This window comes from Erithacus rubecula (assembly GCF_903797595.1).
Source record: "Erithacus rubecula genome assembly, contig: SUPER_Z_unloc_4, whole genome shotgun sequence".
In the NCBI taxonomy this organism is placed as follows: domain Eukaryota; kingdom Metazoa; phylum Chordata; class Aves; order Passeriformes; family Muscicapidae; genus Erithacus; species Erithacus rubecula.
In genome coordinates, this window is record NW_027635670.1 from 2,389,503 (window position 1) to 2,411,445 (window position 21,943).

The 21,943-nt window shown below is 38.7% G+C and overlaps 2 protein-coding genes across 4 annotated transcripts in view; one reads left to right on the forward strand and one right to left on the reverse strand.

Annotated features, from left to right (window-relative positions):
* Positions 1-2,262, reverse strand: part of ATG12 (autophagy related 12) — a 307,791-nt gene extending 305,529 nt beyond the window's left edge. The window contains exons 1-3 of one of the 2 annotated variants that reach the window (XM_079331539.1): positions 1,967-2,262; positions 1,690-1,826; positions 87-149 (exon numbers count right to left, since the gene is read on the reverse strand). In XM_079331539.1, the coding sequence (XP_079187665.1) occupies positions 87-149; positions 1,690-1,826; positions 1,967-2,138 (372 nt within the window). In that variant the 5' untranslated portion in view covers positions 2,139-2,262. The remainder of the gene's footprint in view (positions 1-86; positions 150-1,689; positions 1,827-1,966) is intronic. The other variant, XM_079331538.1, reaches the window with a different exon arrangement.
* A 131-nt stretch (positions 2,263-2,393) lies between these two features.
* Positions 2,394-21,943, forward strand: part of AP3S1 (adaptor related protein complex 3 subunit sigma 1) — a 28,369-nt gene continuing 8,819 nt past the window's right edge. Inside the window, exons 1-5 of one of the 2 annotated variants that reach the window (XM_079331536.1) lie at positions 2,394-2,527; positions 4,474-4,565; positions 7,061-7,172; positions 15,379-15,450; positions 20,320-20,427. In XM_079331536.1, coding sequence (XP_079187662.1) covers positions 2,459-2,527; positions 4,474-4,565; positions 7,061-7,172; positions 15,379-15,450; positions 20,320-20,427 — 453 coding nt within the window. In that variant the 5' untranslated portion in view covers positions 2,394-2,458. The remainder of the gene's footprint in view (positions 2,528-4,473; positions 4,566-7,060; positions 7,173-15,378; positions 15,451-20,319; positions 20,428-21,943) is intronic. The other variant, XM_079331537.1, reaches the window with a different exon arrangement.

The window sequence follows — 21,943 nt, forward strand, 5'->3', positions numbered from 1 at the left end:
GGGGCAGTAACAGATTTCAAATGCCCAAGGTGTGCTGACAAATCCTGCTAAATACAATTGGAAAGAATATTTAAGATGTAGGTTACCTCATAGAGAGTCCCCACTTCTTGGTCTGGAGATGGAGCAAAAGACTGGTTTACATATATGAACTGCAAGAAAACGAGAGAGAAGAGATGGAGATCTCACATGGATCTCACTGAGAACACAGAAGAATCATTCTGCAGTCAAAATTTCTGTTATAATATTTAAGTCTGTAACAAAATATGACCAGTTACTATCTTCATTTCAGCGTGGAAGGCCAACATGACCATGATGAGTCATCTCTGTCTGGCCAGCCAGACCAAGTCAAAGTAAGTGTGCTGACTCCCTCTTTCTGCAAACTGACACTTTACTCTCCCACACAGCAGCACAAAGTGAACTCACTGGTTTAGCTCCTGCTCTTATTTCAACCAAAACCACTCACGCTATTCCAGATTTGCTCAATTAGGATAGCCACCGCAGAAATTAGAAACATCTTGTTCTATTTTGAAGTCCTTCCCACTTCCTGCTCCAAAAAATGCATTTAAATTTATAGGAGCTAATCCACAACGACAAAGAGGGCCTTGGGATCTGCCCTGTGAGGCAGATGTGGGTACTGGGGTGTCATGTGCTATTTCCAAATAAAAGATATAAAATTCCTAGAGCTTTTTTCTTCAAGTATAGCCTTAGGCTTCAGCCACATTGGAAGGCTATATGCTCCTATGTATGTTTTTTTTTTTTTGCCTGGAGATAATGAGATGATAGCCACTGAATCAAACTGTTGAGAACGTCCTTAGTTAATGTGACACTTATCACTCATCTTTGAGATATTCAACCATGGAAAAGCAGATTCCTCATGATTTCCAGGTGAATTAAGTTCCTGGTCTCAGTGCACTTATGCCTCTATATATATATGCCTATATATATTATATATATATATATAAAAATGTATATATATATATATATATATATAAATTCTGGAACACCTACACTAGTTGCCTACTTTAATGAGTCTAGCTTTAACTGTACATCTTAAGTAAAAACTTTGGATTGTATGGACATTGAGAGTTCACTGCACTGCAGAACAACAAAATCAGTGCAGTTGTATTTCCAGCTCTCACAGCGCTATCACGAGACCTCTTTGGCTAGTCACTTCTGAAGGAAGGAACCCATAAATAACATCGGCAATTTATTCCCCAAGGCAAACACTTCCCAATTACCCATTTTAAAAGCAAAATAACAGTATGTGGGTTTTAGTATGAAAGTAACTAAACTGTTTTAGAATGAGTTCTGAAGGAAACAGACAGATTCAGAAAGCTGATCTCAAAAACTCTGGACTGTTTCTCAAATACTCCGTCTCCATACCCAATTCCTCCAGGTACACGGTGCCTAGGAATGTTTCTTTAGGATACACGGCTGCTCAGCGTGCACACAGCTCTGCCTGGCAGACACGAAGAAATACAGGCACTGCAAAAAGCCCACAGGTCAGCTCTGAGCACACCCACACCACGCTGCTACAGCTCGCTCAATACTACATTCTAATTCGAATAGTTCCCTCGGTGCTTCTCCTCCGCGTTTCCTACAGGCAGCTGTAGCCTAAATTCCAGCAGTGCCTTTGCAGAGTTTGACAGCGCCCTGGGCCCGCAGACCCCGCCCGGTGCCCGCCCGTACCAGCTGTTCGGAGGCCATCAGCTTGAGGAATTTCTTGATGAAGTCCACGAGGCCCTGGATGGTCCGGGTCCGCTCCACCGCCCACTTCTTGGTCCTCATGATGGGGGTGTCGCCCACGGCCTTCAGCAGCACATCAACTGCGGGGAGCGCCGCGTCACAGCGGGCCCGCCCCCCGCCGCTCATTGGCCCGCACCGCCCGCCCCCCGCCGCCCATTGGCCGCCGCGCGTGCCTGTCACCGCGCTCGCCCGCCCCAGCAGCAGCCTCCTGCCCCATTACTTTTCTTCTTCGCGTCGCCCGCGGGCTCCTCGGTGCCCGGCGATCCAGCCGGGGGCGGGCTCGGTTCGGTGGGTCCCGCCACCGTCCCGCCTTCCGGGGCCTCCTCCCCGCCGTCGCTTCGGCCGCCGCCCTGCGCCGGGGCGGGCGGCGGCTGCTCCTCGGGCTCCGCCATGACACCGCTGTTGTGCGGGCGGCGGGAAGTGACGCCACACGAAGGGCCGCCTCCGCCCCGCGAGGCGTTTTGTCCCTCGTGGGACGCCGCATTCCTGTCACGTGACGCGCCAGGAGCGTCACGTGCGGCGCGAGCTGTCCCGCCGGCAGCGGCCGCGCCCCGCCGGTCACGTGGTCCGCGCGCCGCGCCGGCACCGGCCCGAAAGCGGGAGCGGGGCAGGGAGAGGAACGAGAGCCAGGGAGAGGAAAAGGAAGAGGAAGGGAGCGGCACACAGCACAGCGCGTCCGGCCGCCGCCGCCGGCCCCCGCCGCCGCCCCACCATGATCAAAGCCATCCTCATCTTCAACAACCACGGCAAGCCGCGGCTCTCCAAGTTCTACCAGCGCTATGTACGGGTGGCCGGGGCTCGGCGGGGCGGGCGGGGCCGGGCCTGGCGGGGGGTGTACGCGAGGCTCCCCGGCCCGGCCGGTGCGCTGGGGCCGGGCTGAGGCCGTGTGCGGGGCTGCGGAGAAAACCGGCGCTGTTTCTGCTGGGACTTGCCTTTTGGGAGCTCCGGGGGTGAAGCGGGGAGGGGAGAGTCCCGTCCAGCGGCAGGCTTGGCTGCCCCACGGCTGCCGTGTGGAAGCGCTGCTTTAGCTCAGCTCTCTCTCTGGCGGGGTGCTGCGTGTCCCTGCAGGGCTGGCAGAGCGACTTCTTAAGCGGAACCTTTTCTTTCGGAAAGTGCCGCTGTGCTACGAAATTGCAGTTGACATGAGAACGTAAGGAACCAGAAAAGAGTATTCTTTTACGTGGCGGAAGGCAAGCAGCAGAGCAGGTCTGAAAATGCAGCAGGAGCACTCAGTCTGAATGGAAAGAAAGTGCAGTGGCAACTCATGATTTAGTTCAAGGATAAGAGATTTTAAGATAATGTTTTGAGCGTGCTTTATTTCCTAGCAAATATGCTGAGGTTTGCTTGGATGTTTAAATACAAGAAAACAGTTGGTATTTCTTAAAGCTATGTAAACAAATAACTTTTTCTAGCAGCACAATTGCTTGGATTTGTGGCCCCTTTCTTGCAGTTCTGGCTATTACAGAGCTCCTAGCTCATTGATAGGGATGCATCTTACTTGCACACCTCAGAGCAGAAATGGTGACTGTGACACTTCAGTTCGGTCGGGTTTTGAATTAAAGGATTGTAGGTGATACAGGTCCTTCTGATGTATGACAAAAGCAGAAGTGGAAGGAGAGGAACAAATGGCCAGAGGATACCAGATTTTTCTTGTAAAACCATTCTGATCTACTGGTTGCATAACTGGGCTTAAAAGAAATTCTCAGTGCCTAAAATAACTTGTTTGTGTCAACAGAATGCTTTGAAGTTTTGTGGAAACCAAATTAAACTAAGAAACTTTCTGGCGCACAGAAACAGGTGCAATAGAACAGATTGGATTTTTTTTTGTGTGATTTCAATAATGTAGATTTGTTTGTGGACATTTTGAAGCTTATGCATTCTTCAGTGTCAATTGAACCAGTACTTGAGGCAAATCTCAGCTTTTTTCTACGAGGCAACGCATCTGCTTTCTAGAGAGATTGATTTGGTCAGATCTGTGAAAAGATGCATTTTTTTCTTTCATAATACTAAAGCTTATAAAATGTGTCTAACTCTTTTAGCTGATATATATGTGAAAATGGAAACTGCATAAAATGAGGTCAATAATATTTTGGAGTTAGGTAGAGAAATAATAATTTATGGCAATTAAAGTACATGTCATCATTTCGTCTTTCAGAATGTAAACCTGTGGCTAATTTCAAAGTCAAAAATTAAATTTCTAAAGAGCCAGAAGAATTCAGTCTCAGAAGTGTTGTTTCTGATCTGCTGAGAGTTAAGGTCATGGCTTAGGAAAACTTGTTGCTTATGGTGCCCCAGTATTTTAAGGTATTTCTGGAAGTGTTACATATTGTAGGATTTGTAGTTTCCCTTCTCCCTTCAAGCTCTGGGGACTTTGCTTTACTCTCTGTTTATGGATAAAAACAGTTTCAAAGCTGTTCATGCTATGTTACAGATACAAAAAATTCAAGCTACTTGAGAATACTTCCAGTTTACCTAAGAAAACTAGATTTAGAATAATTTTTTGCAGATGTTCCTTAAAAACAATCATTTTTCTACATTTCTCACCAATACCTCTCCTGCAACTTGTAAATAGTGGCTTTTTGTGTTGAAATGTCACAAACAATACGCATCTTGTTAACTGACAGATTTAAGGTTTCAGAAGTAGATGGTTTGAGAGTGCTGACACGCTTCGTGTTTTAAAACTGTGCATTGTCAATCCTTTTTAGCAAAATGTATTTTCTTCCGCAGAGTGAAGATACGCAGCAACAAATTATCAGAGAAACTTTCCATTTAGTATCAAAACGTGATGAAAATGTCTGTAATTTTCTAGAAGGAGGACTGTAAGTATCAAGTTTGAAATAAATGCCAAATACTGACTTTCAAGTATTATTACTTCTGATTGCAGTACAGCTTTTGCCAGCTGTAATGTAAATGTCATGGCACTTCAGAATTGTTGATACACAAGGAATTACATTATTCTGCAACAATTGTACATATTTTTTACTAACTGAAGCATAACTATATATACCAAAATGTCTCAGGCAATAAAAATATTTTTTTCCTGCTTCTGTAATGGCCACAGTGCCATATCTAGTGCCATGATTATTTCAAATGCAAAGATGGGGAAGGAACAGGCAGATGTTGTTTTGCTATAATCAAGCTAAAGATTTCTGGTCACATTTAAGAGGCGTTGGCATTTGCCATACCCCTTGGATTCTGAAGGGACCTGCAAGGTCTCTGAAGTGAATGGCCCAGCCTTAGTGTTTTTAGCACCATGCTCTGACCAGCTGACCTGAATCTCTAGAAAATTATATTTTTTGGAGCTGTTCTTTGGCTTGAACTCCTAAAATTTGATAGTAGGATTCCTCAGCCTTTTTATCAGGATTTGGGCTTGCTGTATGAGCTAGGAAGAAAAAAACCACAGGTTTTAAGGTTTCAACTAAGATATTTTAAATAATAAAGTAAGGTAGGACGAAAATGAGACTTATGTGTTCTGTCTCTGTAAGACACAAAATAGTCTTTTTTTAATTATCTTCATTGTTTTTGAAGGTCATCTTGCTTTAGCTGAAGAAAATCTGAAATGGAGATGTGTTTTATTTTAAAGTATTTGTTATCCATCAAGAGTAAATAGTTATAAAGCCACCTTCTAGAGGAAGAGGTTAGAATTGATGGACTAAGCTCATGATCTCCAGTCTATGACGTAGAGGTTGTTGTAGTCTGTTAAATACTATCTGTATCTACTATCTAGATACTGAAAGTTGGTCTGCTAACACCTAGATTTTTCTGTGTGCAGAGTCAGTTAAATGCTTAGCTGTACCATAACCAGCTTGGATGTCTTTTTTCTTGATCAAAATGATTCCTGATTTTTTTAATACCCGTTTTTAAAATTTAAATTATTCTTTTCCAACTATTCAACTGGTGATTCTATCATTAGGTTCTTGGAGATGATCTCAGCCTGGAAACATTCTGGCTTGAATTCTGTAAGTGAAAGGCAGAAGACATTTGGAGCTTTTTAAAAAATCACAGCTGCTTAACAAGAATAAACTGAGACAGAGAACACAATTCTGGCTTTCCTCCTACTGCTTAGTTACAGGGTTACCATTTCAATGTTTTTTGAGGTTTTTTTTTTTTCAGAACAGGGTTCACTTTATGGTTTGCAGTTTACCCAAAGGTCTCAACAGTTTATGTGTAGAACTGTGTGTACTTCAAGTATGAAGTAATTGAAAGAATTGGGTAAATAGATCACAAAAGAAGAAACTTTAATTGCCATGTTTTTGTTTGCAGTAATGTTCTCTGATACATAAACATAATTCCTGCTTTTCAGAAACAAAGGGTTCCCCTTCCCTACCCCCATCCCTGCTCTCTGCCAAGCATTAATGCAAAGTGCTTAAGCAAAAGTGACCTAAAAGATTTTTTAAATTTTTTTTTAATCTCTGTGTTCTCTCTTCATGATAAAGACAGAAACTAAAGGGATGAGTTCTGATGCACCAAATGGGTGATTTAATTCTGGTACAGAATTAAGGAAAAATTGCTATAGTCATAGCCATGTAGGTTCAGCCTAAAAAATACTTTTGGTTCTGGCAGAGTGGGCCTCTCACAGCTCAAATCAAATGTCAGTGATCTGATGTAGCTCTCCTGTGCTTTATGTGCCTTTTTTTGGAAGGCCATAGCAGAAGAGTGGAAGAACCTACTTCTTCAGACATCTTCTCATTCAGTGCCATGATGATTAGTGAGTCCATAAAACTAAATTGCTTTGGTGACTGTAAGATTGGGTCATAAACTATTGCTTGAAATATGGTCCTACTTCTTAAGATACCAAACATTTCGTAGCACATGTGTTACATGCTCTTGATTATTAAATTGATCATAAATCTAATTTTTTGTAATCCAAATGCCAGTCTTCATTAGAGGTTTTTTTCTCTTGATGGTCCTCTGAGAAGGTCAGGGAAGGATTCATAGGCATACACCGTTAATCTGCAAAGCAGATTATTCCCTGTGCAGTGCCTGCCTGCTAGTGTGGAATGGAAGTACATTCAATACTTGTTTTTTTGTGATCTGTTTTAATTGATTTTAATAAAAAGGTGCACATGTTGATGTACTTTTTATATCCATATGGATAACAATAACTGCTTGTGTGGTAAATGTAAATTGGTCTGTCTTGATACTTCGTCTTCCATTGGAATTATATCACAAAACAAAAGTTGCAGTATAGTTGGATTTGGGAGAGCTCCAGCTGTCAATAATAGGCCTCCTGTTAATTGAAATAACTGTGAGGATTTGCTCAGCTTTTCCTGAGATGCTAACTTAGCTTTTCTCGGTTTTATTTCCTCTTTAGATTAATAGGTGGGTCTGATAACAAACTAATTTACCGACATTATGCCACCTTGTATTTTGTCTTCTGCGTGGATTCCTCAGAAAGCGAGCTTGGTATTTTAGACCTCATACAAGTAAGTTCTTTTTTCTGCTTTGTGGGTTTTTTGGTTTTGGTTTTTTTTAGTTCTTAATAACTGTAATTCAACTTTGGAGTAGCTTAGGACTTAAATATTTTGCTTGCCTTATTTGGTTAATATTTGGAAGGTTGCTTTTATACTGTGAACATACCAAGAAGTACTGAGTATTATTTTCAGATTGTTTGCACTTTTCTGGGCTGTCCTTAAAACAGTCATTTCCCAAGTTGATGAGAAAGTGAGGAAACTGTTGGGAGCCTCCTGGACACAAACTAATTTTTATTTTAGCTTTTCAAGACCCTTTTTTGGCTGTAGGTAAAAATGGCGCAATTCAAACATCTGCTGTACAAGTGTTGATTATGAGAATTCTGATAGGCAATGCTCTGTGTGCAAATACATATTTATGTATATTAATATATCCTCAGACTCCCACACACATACATACATGTATAGATTCACTGTAAATGTATAATGCATAAATATGTCCCAAATTTCCTTGGATTAAACTTTCCTTGTGGCTTATGAGCTTTTTACAGGTATGCCCTAGAGAATGAGAGCAAATGCTCCCTTGGGTATGTGTTCTGCATCAGGTGACTTGTGGTAGGTGGGGATTGACTGGGAGAAAGAAGATCCATAAGCCTAGATTCTTTCTGTATCTCAGTAAGAAAGCTCAACAGCACAAATGGGTCAATAAGATAACTGCTTAATAGAACAGAGTGAGAAGATGAGTGCAGATGGTAAATCTTACACCCCTTCAGGTGCTGGGCATGCCAACTTCATGTGGCACCTGGGAGGGTTTTCCCACAGTGCATGGGGCAGAGCAGATCCTTCAATGGAGAGAAACTCTCCCTCTTTTGAATCTTTGAGCTATTGTATAATTTCCTCACAGGAAAACAATGCTTGCTAAAGGTTATTTACAGGAGAACTTCTTGCTGCAGTTTGAGGTCATGGTGAGGCCATACAGGTTCTGGTTTCCATGTGGGAGCTGCTTGCAGGCTCCGCTGTTACAATGAACTGGCTGAGTTTATCCCTTAGCCTAGGAATTTCTGCAACATGGCACAGGCTTGCGTCTATTCAGGTTGTGTTACATGGATGACTAACCCCTAAACATGCAACAGTCTCTTAGTCAGAATCAGTATATTCCCTTCCTGCAGTTCATTTTTGCCAAGGGCCTCATAGGTTAGAGATTATATTAAGAAGATCCAGGCTGCTCAGCCCAGTAGAGCAGATAGGGCCCGTTCAAGATCACTGACTGCTTAGATAGAATGTCTTCTGCAAGGCTTCCATGTGTAATTTCCTTCCAGCTCAGACACCATTGAGTTCAACTCCTGACCTTGCCCAGGACACCCCAATAATCACATCATGTGCCTTAAAGCATTGTTCAAATGCTTCTTAAACTCAGGCAGGCTTGGTGCCGTGGCCAGTATTTGAACTACTAAGCATGTCTCTATCAGCCTTGTAACAAATATCATGTCTGGTAATATGGGCACTCCTAGGTCAAGAGACCTCTGCCTAAATCAGTGATCTTTTTCAACTTAAAACTGGCAAATAAATAATTTCACTGATGATCATTAGTGAACTCAGATGTGGCAAAAATTAGTTTCACACCGTTAAGTGATATATGTTTTTGCATAAAATGGATCTCAGTTATATATCTTTATATATATATAACAGTAAATATAGCTTACTATTAAGCCTTTCAAAAGCTTCCACATCAAGATAATTAATTTATTGCATAAGTAAAATCTGTCCTGAGACACAGGACTGTTATCAATTGATTATTTCACTGTAGAATCACTACGAGTCTCTAAAGCCTCACAGTTCCCTGCTGACCTTTCTTGAAGTTGCATAGCTTCTCACAGACACCTTGAGCTGTTCAGGATGGCTGCTCCAGTGTTGCAGGAGCAATCTGTTCTGGATTGTTATATCATCTTTGGTCATGGAGCATTCTGCAATATCTGAACAGCATTAACAAGTGAGGTATGCAATGGCTGTGCCTGTTCTTAGCAGTTTGTTGTACAGGGTTGCTTAGTTGCCTGTTACATAGTGTGTCTTCTTACTTGGAATTGCCAAAATATTTATGAACAGAGAAAAGAAGCATATTCATACATAGACAGTGTCACCTAAATTATACATTCAGGTGTTGAAGCAAATTGCTTAAACCTTAATACCCATAATTATATAGCCCTCAAACTTTTTGAATTTTTGCTTCTCGTATCAAAAATATTTCAATAGATTTTAATCTCTTTGTATTTAACATTTTTCCAAAAATGCCCAGCTAATTACATGTCAACATAATTGTTTAAAGGAGACTGAAATAATAAAAATGCTATTTCCGTTTGCAGAAATACTAAGTTTTTCTGACATGTATGATTTTGTTTATTAATCATACAGTCTCACTACAGTACCTACAGCTGTTGAGGATTCCAATTTCTCTTAATCATTGTAATTCAACCATTTGATTATACTGTAGAGTATTAGAGATATATTAAATATTAAGAGTATAGAGAATAATTAAATGTTTTTAATTTCTAGACTGTCTCAAAAGAAGGATCTATTTAATCCTAGCAATCAGAATCAAATGTATCTTTTACTGACAGAGGGCCCTCAGAAAGTTTATTATTACTTGTTAATCCCACATGCCACATAGACTAACAGTATATACACAGGTATATTGAATTGAGCAATTAAGCTTTGTTTTTTTCTGAGAAGTGCTGAACCATTTTTATACATCTTTGTTTACTGTAGTTTAGAGATAACACGGGTAAGAGTAAGACATCTGGTCTTTGTTATGAGTCACATATATAATAAGTTGTCTAAGTAAGTAAATATACAAGGGACCAGTTTATAATGAAAAGTAAACTGGTGAAATGAACTCTGTATATGATTTTGGAGATTTCTGTTATGTAAACTGAATAAATGCATGGGAGATTAGATTATATATGGCAGTCTGCAGTTCTTTTCAGCAGAAAGTTTTTGTTGAGATACTTCAGACACCACTGTGAATGTCACTTACCTCCCCATTAGGTCAGAGCTGTTCCACAGGTAAGTCTTCTTTACCCAGGCTTGATGCATATGCATTACATCTGCCTTGGGTTTGATACTTTCTTCAACCTGTATTTCTTTGTTCGAACACCTAAGGCAAATTCACACTATTAATTTTTGACCTTTTTCTAAAAATGAAGACAAGTTTCTTTTATCATATTTGCTTGCATTGCGTGATAGGTCAGCATCTGTGATATGCTTAGGTTTTGCAGTTTTGGATTCTGTGTAAATTCTGTCATGCTGGTTTAGTGTCTTTGTGTTAGCCTGTGAAGTGTAAGGTTTTAGTGCATGGAAGGAAAATATTTGTGAAGACACAACCAGCCAGTAGACTGCCATAAGGAAAAAAATGAGGGGCATTTACAGTGGTACTTTAACTATCTTATGGACCTCAGGGCCTGTGTCAGCTCTAAGTATTTGTGAGTATTTCAAAGACATAATGAGTTAGCAAGCAGCAGTCTGTGAGATCAGTCTTCCATGGGGAATTCAGCAGTCTTTCAAGGTAATGGTGTTCGGTGAGATGCATGTGAGAAATGCAGTGCAGTTTATGTAACATGTTTTTCTCAGTTCTTAATGATAAATGATCCTGACCAGAGATGCTTTTATGCTAATTAAATAAAAAACAGGCATATGGCTGGGCAGATTGAATTACTTCTGTCCTCAGGTTTACCACTGCTGTTTAGCTAAGGAAGAAGGGGATATTCTTGGTATGAGTTACTCCTGTTGTTTTTAGTTAATCTTTCGTGCCTGCTTTTGTTAGTATTTGGTGTTATCTAAGTTCAGATACATTTAATTTATTAGGTGTTCTGAGTTTTCTGCTGCCCTTGTTGTCTTCCTACTAGTTTATGATTTATTCCTTTTTTGTCTTATTTGCTTATTTTAAAAATAAGCCCTTAATTTTAAAGGTGATGTTTTATGTTTTGATGTATGGCTGAGTAGTCCTGGCTTTCACATATTCAATAAAAATTTGGTACTTTGTTTCATATAAGTTATGCTCCTGGTGTGTATCTGTCTTTATTAAAACATATCTCTTGCAAAAGAAAGGTGTATGGGTTTGTTTTTCTTTTCACGTTTTCTGTTTGCTTACATGGAGATGTGCATTTATTTTCCTTTTTATCATAAAATATTATCATTTCAAAAATTAATCACAAGGGGGAGCTAGTTGTTAATTCTGCATGCATCCTTATGTTCCTGCTATTCCAGTAATGTCACAAGGTACATCTGAACTGATGTGTGTGGAGGTGTGTCTGTCCCAAAATAATTTATATGTTTTCTCTTCTGGTTATTGATCTACAAGTCTGCAGCATCTGAAATGATTACTGAAGTACTTAAATTTTAGCACTACTTGCCACAGTGTGCAATTCATTTGACTCAACTAAAATTCTGATGGAAGTGACTCTGATTTTATTTACCCTTGCAGTTATTGAAGTCATCTTAAAATAGGCCACGAAATGCTAGTGTAAAAAATCTAGTTTACCTTACAGACCAGTGTTTCAAAAGACCATTTATAATACATGCAGACCTTGTCATTTCTGGCATTATTCTTGGTGAATGAATCCATCATGAATGGAAGATGGAGGAAATTTCCAAAGTTTCAAAGTTTCCATGAGAAATCCTTAGTCAGTGAAAAATCTCAGTGAAGGAATAGTCAGTGCCAGCTGATTTCCTCTGGATTAAAAAAGTTTGTTGCACATTGCTGGTCACGCGTTTTAAGCAGAGATTTGTGAATTTATTTAGTGTGTGGTGGGTTTGCTATGTAATAGGTGAAGGTTTAAAAGTAACCACTCCAACAATGAATCAAGTGTTGCTATAGAAGCTTTATTTACTAAAATAATGTCACAGAAATTAAACTTTTGTGTTGTTGATGTGTGAGCATGTATGCTGCTACTAAATACACTTTACTTGTGTATTTGGACTCTTGACTTGCCTTTGTTTTTAATGGGTTCCTTTGTTTTCCAAGGGACTAGACAAACGTCGAAGTCAGAGTGTGTGAATCATGTGCAAAGTTGGTGACTTGTATGAGGAGTAGTGTCAAGCTCTTAAGCCCTGTAACTAAAACCATTGGACAAAGGCTGCGTTTACACTGTTTCCAATCTTCTTCTTGCAGCTAATATCAAACAACACCGTTCTTGTAACTGCATTCTTCTAAGGTGCAAGGAAAGTAAGAGAACATCTTTGGTGATTTGTTTTGCTGCAAATGTTGTCAAATGTGTAGTTTTTTTCTGCTTAACAAGTTTTTTTTGTTTGCTTGCATCCCTTCTTTATAGAAGGCTGTTATTATCACAATGAATTAACAACTGCTTTAAGAAAAAAATCCTTGCTTTACCTAGCTTCAGTATAATTTAACAGAAACATATTCATTTCCTTAGTTAACTTGTCACCAAACCTTATTGTCCTGAGTCTGCCTCTGAATATGCTCTATGTTTCTAGTTTAAGTGACAGATTTGTATTTTGGTATTAAAGAATAATCCTTGTTTGAAATGCATGGATCATCAGTTAATTTGTAGTTTGAATTCAGCATGTTAAAGACTTCGATAGTAGTAGTAGTAGGTATAGCAAGGGCAGGGTGTGATTGTCTTCTCTTTTATAATGTGAGTAAGATCTGAAGATTAGTGATTAACATATAAAAGTAATCCTTGTTATTAATGTGAGATAGGCAGTTGGGAATGGCTGGTGTCAAGCAGATCTTTTTCACTGGAGCTGTAGATATAAATAAATGTCTGTAGGAGCAGGACTTTTATCCAGAAAGATGGAGGTGAATGAAGTTACATCCAGATGGAGTCTGATGGAGTCTAGTCAGCAGTGCTGTTCTCCACGACTCGGTGTTGAGGCCAGGCCAGGCCTCTTTAATATCTTTATCAATGATCTAGATGGGGAGTTTGAGTGTTCTCTCAGCCAATTTGCAGATGACTTGGTGGTGGGTGGGAGTGTTGATCTGCTGGAGGGATTCAGGCTGGGGTGATGGGCCAAGGTCAGTTGCATGAGGTTTGACAAGGCCAAATGCCAGGTCCTGCTCTTGGGTTACAACAGTCTTGCAGTGTTCCAGGCTGGGGCAGAGTGTCTGGAAAGCTGCCCAGTGGAAAAAGACCTGGGGGTGCTGTTTCACAGCATCTGAACATGAGCCAGTGTGTGCCCAGGCAGCCAGGAAGGCTGAGGGCATCTTGGCTTAGATCAGCAATAGTAAGGCCCACGACAGTCCCTCTGTACTGGACACTGGTGAGGCTGTGCCTCAAGTCCTGTGTCCAGTTTTGGGCTCCTCACTACTAGAAAGATATTAAGGGGCTGGACGAAGTCCAGAGAAAGACAGTGAAACCAGTGAAGGGGCTGGAACACAAGTCTTACAAGGAGCGGCTGAGAGAGCTGGGGGTGTTTAACCTGGAGAAAAGAAGGAGTGGAGGGACCTTATCTTTCTATACAACTATGTGAAAGGAGGTTATAGATATGCTTCAGTCTCTTCTCCCAAGGAAGAAGAAACTGCCAAGAGGACAACAGGAATAAGAAAAACCAATATGAGAAGAGGAAACAGCCTTGGTTTGTGCCAAAGGAGGTTTAGACTGGATATTAGAGAAAAAATTTCACTGAAGGGGTTGTTGAGCTTTGGAATGTTGTGGGATGTTGTGGAGTCACCGTGCCTCATGTGTTAAAAACATCTGGATGTGGCCCTCGGGCTTGGGTTAGAGCTGGAGTTGAAGTGCTAGCTTACCTGTTCGTCTCATTCATCTTCAGGTTTCCAACCTAAACAATTATGTGATCTGTCAGAAAATGGTTTCTTATTCCTATGTTTCTGGGCCTAGGCAATTTGAAATCTGGTGCCTCTCAAATATTAAGATGGGGTTCATGGATCATATGGCACAGAGAATCAAAATGAGGTGTTTACCTTCCATATTTCTTCTTTATGGTGTTTGAGTTAGAATTGATTAAAAAATTGCATACATTGACAGCTTAATAATATATGTTAAATAATGTTAAATACACATTGTGACGAGGTGGCCTTGAAACATATAAAACTGATTAAAATTTTCAACAAGCTGCAGTTTATTTTCTCGCCATTAAGATAGAAGATATTGATAGAAGATCAATAGATCTCCTAGATTTATTGATAGAAGATCAATAAATTCTTACAGAAGTTCTTTTTAACTTTGAAGACCCTAAGGTCAATCTTACATTTAACTTAGAACTTGACATAGCCTCTCATAACTCCATAGGAATTATCCCTTGGACAAAGGGAACTGTGCATACAACTCTGTAGAGTGGAGTCTTTGACAGCACTCACCCCAAGCACATGGTGATTGGCAGAACTGCAAGTACAATCATCATTTCATTATCTGGACTAATTGGGGATTGAGTGCTCTTGTTGTGTCAAAGTACAAACACAAATGCCAAGGAATCTGTTTCAGAAACACTCAGAGCAAGGTTATATACAGGCTGTATCTAGCAGAGAGCATCAGTGGCTGGAGTTCAGCAGCTGCTTGGATTTTTCTGCTTTATGCTTTTATATTCTGGTTTCAGAAGGGACTTATTTGCCTGTGTATAAACTGCTAGACTTTTCTAAATTTTTATGTCTATATAAATGTATATAGACATCTATTAATTTCTAAGTTTGTATATGCCAAACAAGATTGGGAGGTGTGGCATTAAGACAAATGCCTTTTTGATCCTGGGTTCAGTGGGTCTAAGTCAGGTGGAAGCTGCTGTACTGCTTCTGGAAGGAGTGATGCTGACAGTTAACACCAAAGTTAACAGTCTGATTAACTAGGAGTTACCTGGAATGTATAATTATTAAAAATAGTAATAGGAAAAGCTGATTTTTTTTTTCTTCATAATTGTATTTGAATGAAATGGGAAGGAGTACTTTGAATCACAGCTGTGAAAATTATAGTGTAGGTTATGTTACTGGTTTTTCAAGATGTCTGTTTTTTAAAAAAGTGTGACTTTAAGCAGAATTTTAACCTAAATTGGCTTGTGCATACAGTTTTGCCTCTACATAGATAGCATACTTTTGACATTATGCTAACCACATAATTTCTGTCAATTCTGCCTTTAATGCCTGAAGATCTGACCAGTGTTTAATTTATGTATTTGCTTTTCTCAAGCCACATACCCAATGGAACTGTGGAGTTTTTGTTGAAGATTGATCTTTGGTGCTTTTTTTCCCTTTTTGCAGGTATTTGTGGAAACACTAGACAAATGTTTTGAAAATGTCTGCGAGCTGGATTTAATCTTCCATGTAGACAAGGTACTGTGATGATTTGTAATATTTTTATCAAATAAAACGTTTGGTTCATCTGATACTTGGCATTAAACTCTTCCTTAGTTTCCAGAGCAGGGTGGCAAAGCTGGTGAAGGGTCTGGAGGGTAAGTCTGGTGAGGTGTGTCTGAGGGAGCAGGGAGTGTTCAGGCTGGAGAGGAGGCTCAGGGGGAGCACTGCCATCTGCAAACACCTGAAAGGAGATCGTAACAGCACGGGGGTTGGTCTCTTCTCCCAGATAACCATGGACAGGCAGGAGGAAATAGCCTCAAGCTGGATACCAGGAAGAATTTCTTCCCTGGAGGAGTTGTCAGGCATTGAGGCAGACTGGTTGGGGAAGTGGTGGACACTCCATAACCAGAAGTGTTCAGGAAATAGCAGGACATGGCACGTAGTGCTGTGGCTTAATTGACATGGTGGTGTTTGGTCAAAGGTTGGACTTGAGGATCTTGGAGGTCTTTTCCCACCTTACTGATTGCATGATTCTGTTATTTAGGTGTCAGTGAAATCTAGACCATTTCTGCTAAATTATTACTGTTACTTCTTGAAAGCTGCAATGGAACATGCCTTTCTGAGGAAAAATAAAATAATATGGGAGATTTTCATAATAATATTGCACAAAACCTTGTAAAAATCTAAGACATCTGAATATCCTTAGAGTAGGAAAAGCTTCAAGAAATAATGTCCTCTATTTTGTTTATGGTTAGGTTTTATGTAATGCAGAACTGAAGTTGCTAAGTGTTTTCCAGTTGGGATTGGAAGGTGCCTTACATATGCTATGATTATGTAATTTAAATGCTCTGTGAATCTTTCTGTTTAAAATCTCAAACAGACTGTCTTTTTTCAAACATTTAGAGACAGTCTTGTTTTGATATTTGTAGCTATAAGAAACAAGTGTTTTACTTATTAATCTACTTCAGAGAAATGCTCTTACTATAGTTGCCTTTCATTTAAGAGGACTTTGACATTTCTTTGTGTAATACCTAAAATGCTGAAAATTTAATATGCAGAATTTATTCCTTCAGTTGCATTTTGTGCCTACTGTTACTTTCTGTGCAGTCACCTTTCCCCATCTGTGAACATCTTTCTGCATGAATGGCAAAAGATGTGAAAGGAAAGTAAGAGAGAAAAAGTAGCCTGAAAATAATACCAAGTTAGTTATCTGAAAGAGCCATTTCAAACTGACTCAGTTTGTTTCAAAATCAGGAAGGTCTTTTGGAATAAACAGTTGCACCTTGACCAGACAGTGAAATGGAGATGGCCTGGAGTGAGTGTTTAACAAATACTTAGGTCATGAAAAGTCGTTAGGATTTCTAGTAATTTCCATGACTGGAACATGTTGGATATTTCCAAAATGACATATTAAAGTACAAAAGAGTTCATGAATGGTTTATATATTGGCTTCTGACCTTAAAGAATGAAAGTACTGCAATTGTTTTGTGTGAAGGAGTTTGATCTTTAGCTGAAGATTGCTTTTGCTGATATGTAGTCCAACCTGTTGCTCTGTAGCATGTTTCATCAAAGAGTGTTGCTTGACATAACCTGATAGACAAAATATTTCTAATGATACATAGAGAACTTGGGTTCTTCAAAATCTTAAATTTCTTGAAGATTATTTTACTTTGTATCAGACACGAGATAATATTTCTTCTTGAAAATTACATATCAAATGGACACTAGAATTTAACTGTTTCATTTGATTTACTAAAAATCTAAAAGTCTGCCTAAGAATCCCATTAAATGCTTAGACTAGAACTTTCAAAATCTGAGGAAAATGGGAACCCTAAATAGTAGCTAGAGATTTTAGAAAAATAGTCCATTTTCACAGCAAAAATCAGTGGAACTTTGAGTTCAAAACTCTGGACGTGACATTAACCAGTGCAGTGATTTTTAACTTGAGCATAAATGAACAAAATAATTCAATACAGAGGCATGAACATCTACAGTAATGCAAGGCTGCCACCAGCTGTACAGTGGCATTAATTGTGCAGCTGTGACTAATTTGATGACATCTCCATTCTTGCTTTTTTCCCCCCCTCCAGATTAACAGTTCATCAGTATTCTTGTAGGCCTGAGAACAAAAGAGGAAGATGTATCTGTGAGAATGAAATTAGAGTGTTAAATTGTCTTTAAGTTGCTGTCAAGAAGCATAATGCACTGAGCCTTCAAAGTTAATGCATTAACTTTTCTCTTGTCAGATATTTGTGGCCTGCCTTGTTAAAATATTTCAAGTGTGCAAAAGAGAAAAGCAGCAGCTGCTCCCGTTCGATCTAAACAGTCTTAGTTACAATGGGTATTTGGGGTGAAACCTTTAAAATATTTGTATTTTGAGTGGTCTGGTATTGAGGAAAGTGAGGACTGGCTAAGTTATTTGAATGAGGGTTGTTCTGTGTCTTCAGTTCTTGATGGAGCTGTGGGAGGTGCTTTCTTGCAATTCTCTTGTGAGAGCTGCCTAAACCAACATTTTTCTCTTGTAAAAAGATGACTTGGCACGTAGAAGAGTTAAACTATGTAATCTCAACAGATGTTGCCTCCTTAGTAACACTTTATGTTATATTTCTGTAAGGAAGTATTTGTGCTCATCCCATGTTTATAATTGTACAAGATTCTGTGGTGACTTACAGTAACCTGCAGACAAGGCAGATGCTTATTCAAGAATATTGATACAGTATGAGAAGTTCATTTGGAGAATGGAATATAGGTGAGAATGAGTGTTTCTGATGTGCTGTAGCAGATGAGAACTTGGGTGTTGGGGAGTGTAGTTTGTACAGGAGAGAATTTAACTTCTCTTTTAAAGATCATCTGCATTGAAAGCAGCAAAAAACTTGCTATAGCTGGAGGAAGACATTTCCTCATGTCTTGTGAGGAGGAAGGGCGGATTTATTTCAGTCCTGCACTGATTCCCACACTGAGTCCAACAGTCTAATGCTTACTGATGGAAAAGGCATTACTGGAAGCTATTATACAACTAATTCAACTAGGGATGTAAGGGAATACTTTGGTTTTTTTCACAAGTTTTTGGCACCTATTGAAATATCTCTGGGAGTATCATGATCTCTTGCAAGAGTTTATTACCTAACCAGAATGGTGAACCATCCAGAATCAAATTATCCTGAAGACAAGAAATTGTGTTTGCCAAATTTTCCCAAGAGAGTTTTTTTTTGATACATTCCTTCTTCTGTAGAGTATGCATTCATGCTTTTAGAGAGTTCTTCAATAGGAAATAATAAAAGAAAATTAAAAAAAAAAAGAAAAATAGGAAGCAATCTTGATTTTTCTAAAAACACTTTAAAATTGTTATTAGAAAACAGCAATTTCAGATTTTAAAAAGTTGATTTTCTCAACAGTCAGATCCCTTTTGGAATATATGATGTCTATTCATTGTGCCTTCAGTCTTTCACTTAAATACTATTTTGAATATACCATTGAAGTGTCTTTTCCATTTCATTGCCATTTAATGGATTATTATTTAAGATTTTTTTGTTATTTCTTTAGGAAAATAATTAGTGATTTTTTTTTAAATAAGAAAAGATAGAGATAATAAGGTGCATTTTTACATTTAATATGTATTTGCAATTTGAAAAGAAAAAACAGTCACTGTTTGTTTTTATCTTGCTGCTGCTTGCATGTGAGCAAATATATATTTAAGAGGAAGGAGTCAATAGATTACAATAGTTACATTACTTTATTAGTCAAAGCTGTGATTTCCTTTCATATGCAGATTACCAAATGATTAATTATATGCTTTTACTTGGAAAGCCATCTCTTTAGAAAAAAAGTGGGGCAAGACAAAATAGTTAAGCTTCTTTAAAGCCATCTGCCTATCTAGATACAGTAATTATAAATTTGTATAGAAATACACTTAAAATTTATCAGGGAAACAAGTTCACTTTGTTTTCTAGGTATGGCACAAAGCCAAGAACTGTGTTGGTTCTTGATGTGCTACCTCCAGGTTGTTTGATTTAGAGATTTACTTCTATCCACAGAGAAACTGGGAGAATGTCCAAAGTAGTAGGTAAAATTACGCTTTTGAGATACCAAATTGTACATGTTTATTTCTGAAAAGAAGAAAAATACTCCTTGTGTTCAGATTCAAATACTAACATAGAATTAAAGTATTATACCTTACATGGTAAGCCTGGATTTTTAATAGTTAGTGTGCAGAAGGATGTCTTTTAATAAAGAAGAAAAACCCCAAACAAGTCTTGAAAATGGTTTGAATGCCGACTCTGAAGCAACAATTCATGAGCCAGGGCTTTTATCCTCAAGTCAGGGCTGCAGGAAAGAGGGATATTTAAACATACCCATTTCAGTAATGTTGCCAGCTGGTTTATGTGCTCCTGCAGTTGGAGTCCTAGCTGTCAGTCTTAGCTGTAGATGCTGAAGACTGTATTTATTGGGTATCTCAGAAATGTCAGTTCTGCTTCTGAGCCAATTCTTGGGGTCTGTGGTGGTTGAGCATCAGAGTCTTCTCCTTTTCAGAGCAGTGTTTACACATCTGTTGGTGTACAATTTGCTTGGTCTTGTAGGGCCTGCTTCCTAGAGATGTCACTGCTGTTGGCTAATTTGAACTCTAATAATTGGATGGAAAATGCAAACAAAGAAAGGGGAATGTGAGAGTTTCTTAGCATTGATAAGTGATATAGCAGATGGGTTTGTAACAGAGCTGTGAACAAAGAAGATATTTGAGATAGGAACATGAAGTAATCAGCTTTGTTCCCAAATGACTTTAGATTAAATGCTAACGTTGATTAAGTGACTTACAGAATGTTTCCCTGTATTGAGATACCTAGACCATCTTTCCAGATTTTATGGAGGATAGTTTTCATTTTTAAATTCTCTTTTGGTCTCTTTTAGGTCCATAATATATTGGCTGAAATGGTCATGGGTGGAATGGTTTTGGAGACTAATATGAATGAAATTGTCACCCAGATTGATGCTCAAAATAAACTGGAGAAATCTGAGGTAAGAGTGATGCACTGTGTAGTTTCTAAACTAAAAAAAGGGTTGTAGTAATTAAATGCATGCTATATAATGCTCTTTGTCCTTCAGCAAACTAAATAGTGTAAGCTTCCTGCTTATAGTGCCAAAATTTTGCAGTGTATCTGAGGGTATTGTACCTTTCATCACAAGTAATAACGGCTTAGTCGCTGGTGATTAGATTTTGCTTTTTTGTATCTAATAGCATTCTGCACCATTGCTATTAAGATACTTCTGTAGTTCTCTAAGTTTCTCTCGTAGAACACCTTTTATTTCCAGCCTACTTGTTGTGCTGGACTAGTGACTTCAGCACTTATATAAAATTATATAAAGAAACAAATTGTATCTTCAAAGACTACACATTCCTATTTGATAGTATGCTTCTAAGCACCTGAAATAAATAGCAGCAGTAATACTGCAACATAAGAAAATAAATTGGACTGAAATGGGCTAGATAGAATTTAACGCCCAGTTTTAGACACTTGAAAGTAAATATGAATTCAGCAGTTTTCATAATTTGAGCCTTTGGTCTTCAATGAGTAAAAAAATACATTCTATATTTGCCCATAACAGGCCGATTGAGGAATCACACATAAGTTGTGGGAATCACTTTTCTATTCAACAGTTGTTGAATTTGTGTTTAGGAAAGACATTTAGATTAAGAAAGGATGTTGGAATAACTTTATCTTTGAAACAGAATATTACTGTCCCTTTAATGTCACCATATGTGCCTTGTAAGCCGAAATGCTGCTAATATTCTTAGCTAAGTCTGTGCTGGTTTCCACAGAGGAATACATCAAAGCAATAATATCCAAGTTTCTAAACAAGCCTTTGCCTGAGCCACAGATTTTCTAAAGTTGAAGTCAGCTGAGTAGACTGAAATCTTCCAAGTGGCATATATATAAACTAAATAGCATTTTAGGAGAGACCTGGAGAACATTTTAGTTCTAACTGAAGTGCTGTGAAGACAGAAGTGAATTTTCCAGCTTTTTTCTTGTGATACAATGTATACTGTTCTTCTGATTCTGCAGTCTCAAGCTGTGCCACCTGGAGTTTTTTTAATACATTTAATTGTTTGTTTTGCACAACTTTCAAACTGTATCCAAGAACAGGACAGCAATATGAGTTAAAGAAGAAGCAGCTAGGTATATGACACAGTACATAGCAATATGCACCTGAAAGGTGATTCTGTGATAGATTTTGAACATGTCCTAAGTCTTTGTTCTGATGTTTCTGTCACACTCAGAATGAAACATTGATCACTGAGATGAATATTTTGACTTATTCTTATAAATTTATACTGCATTCAAATAACTTCTGTACACATAAGTTTTTTGCAATTTGATAGAAAAGTAGCCATGTTCCCAAAAGCTGAACTTGCTGAGCAGCTGTATTCTACCATGTATTATGTACATATTGGTACTTTTTAAAACATTTCATTATGTAAATTCTGTTACCAAATCAATTTAGACCAGTTTCTGACTAGTCTTCTGAAACACAT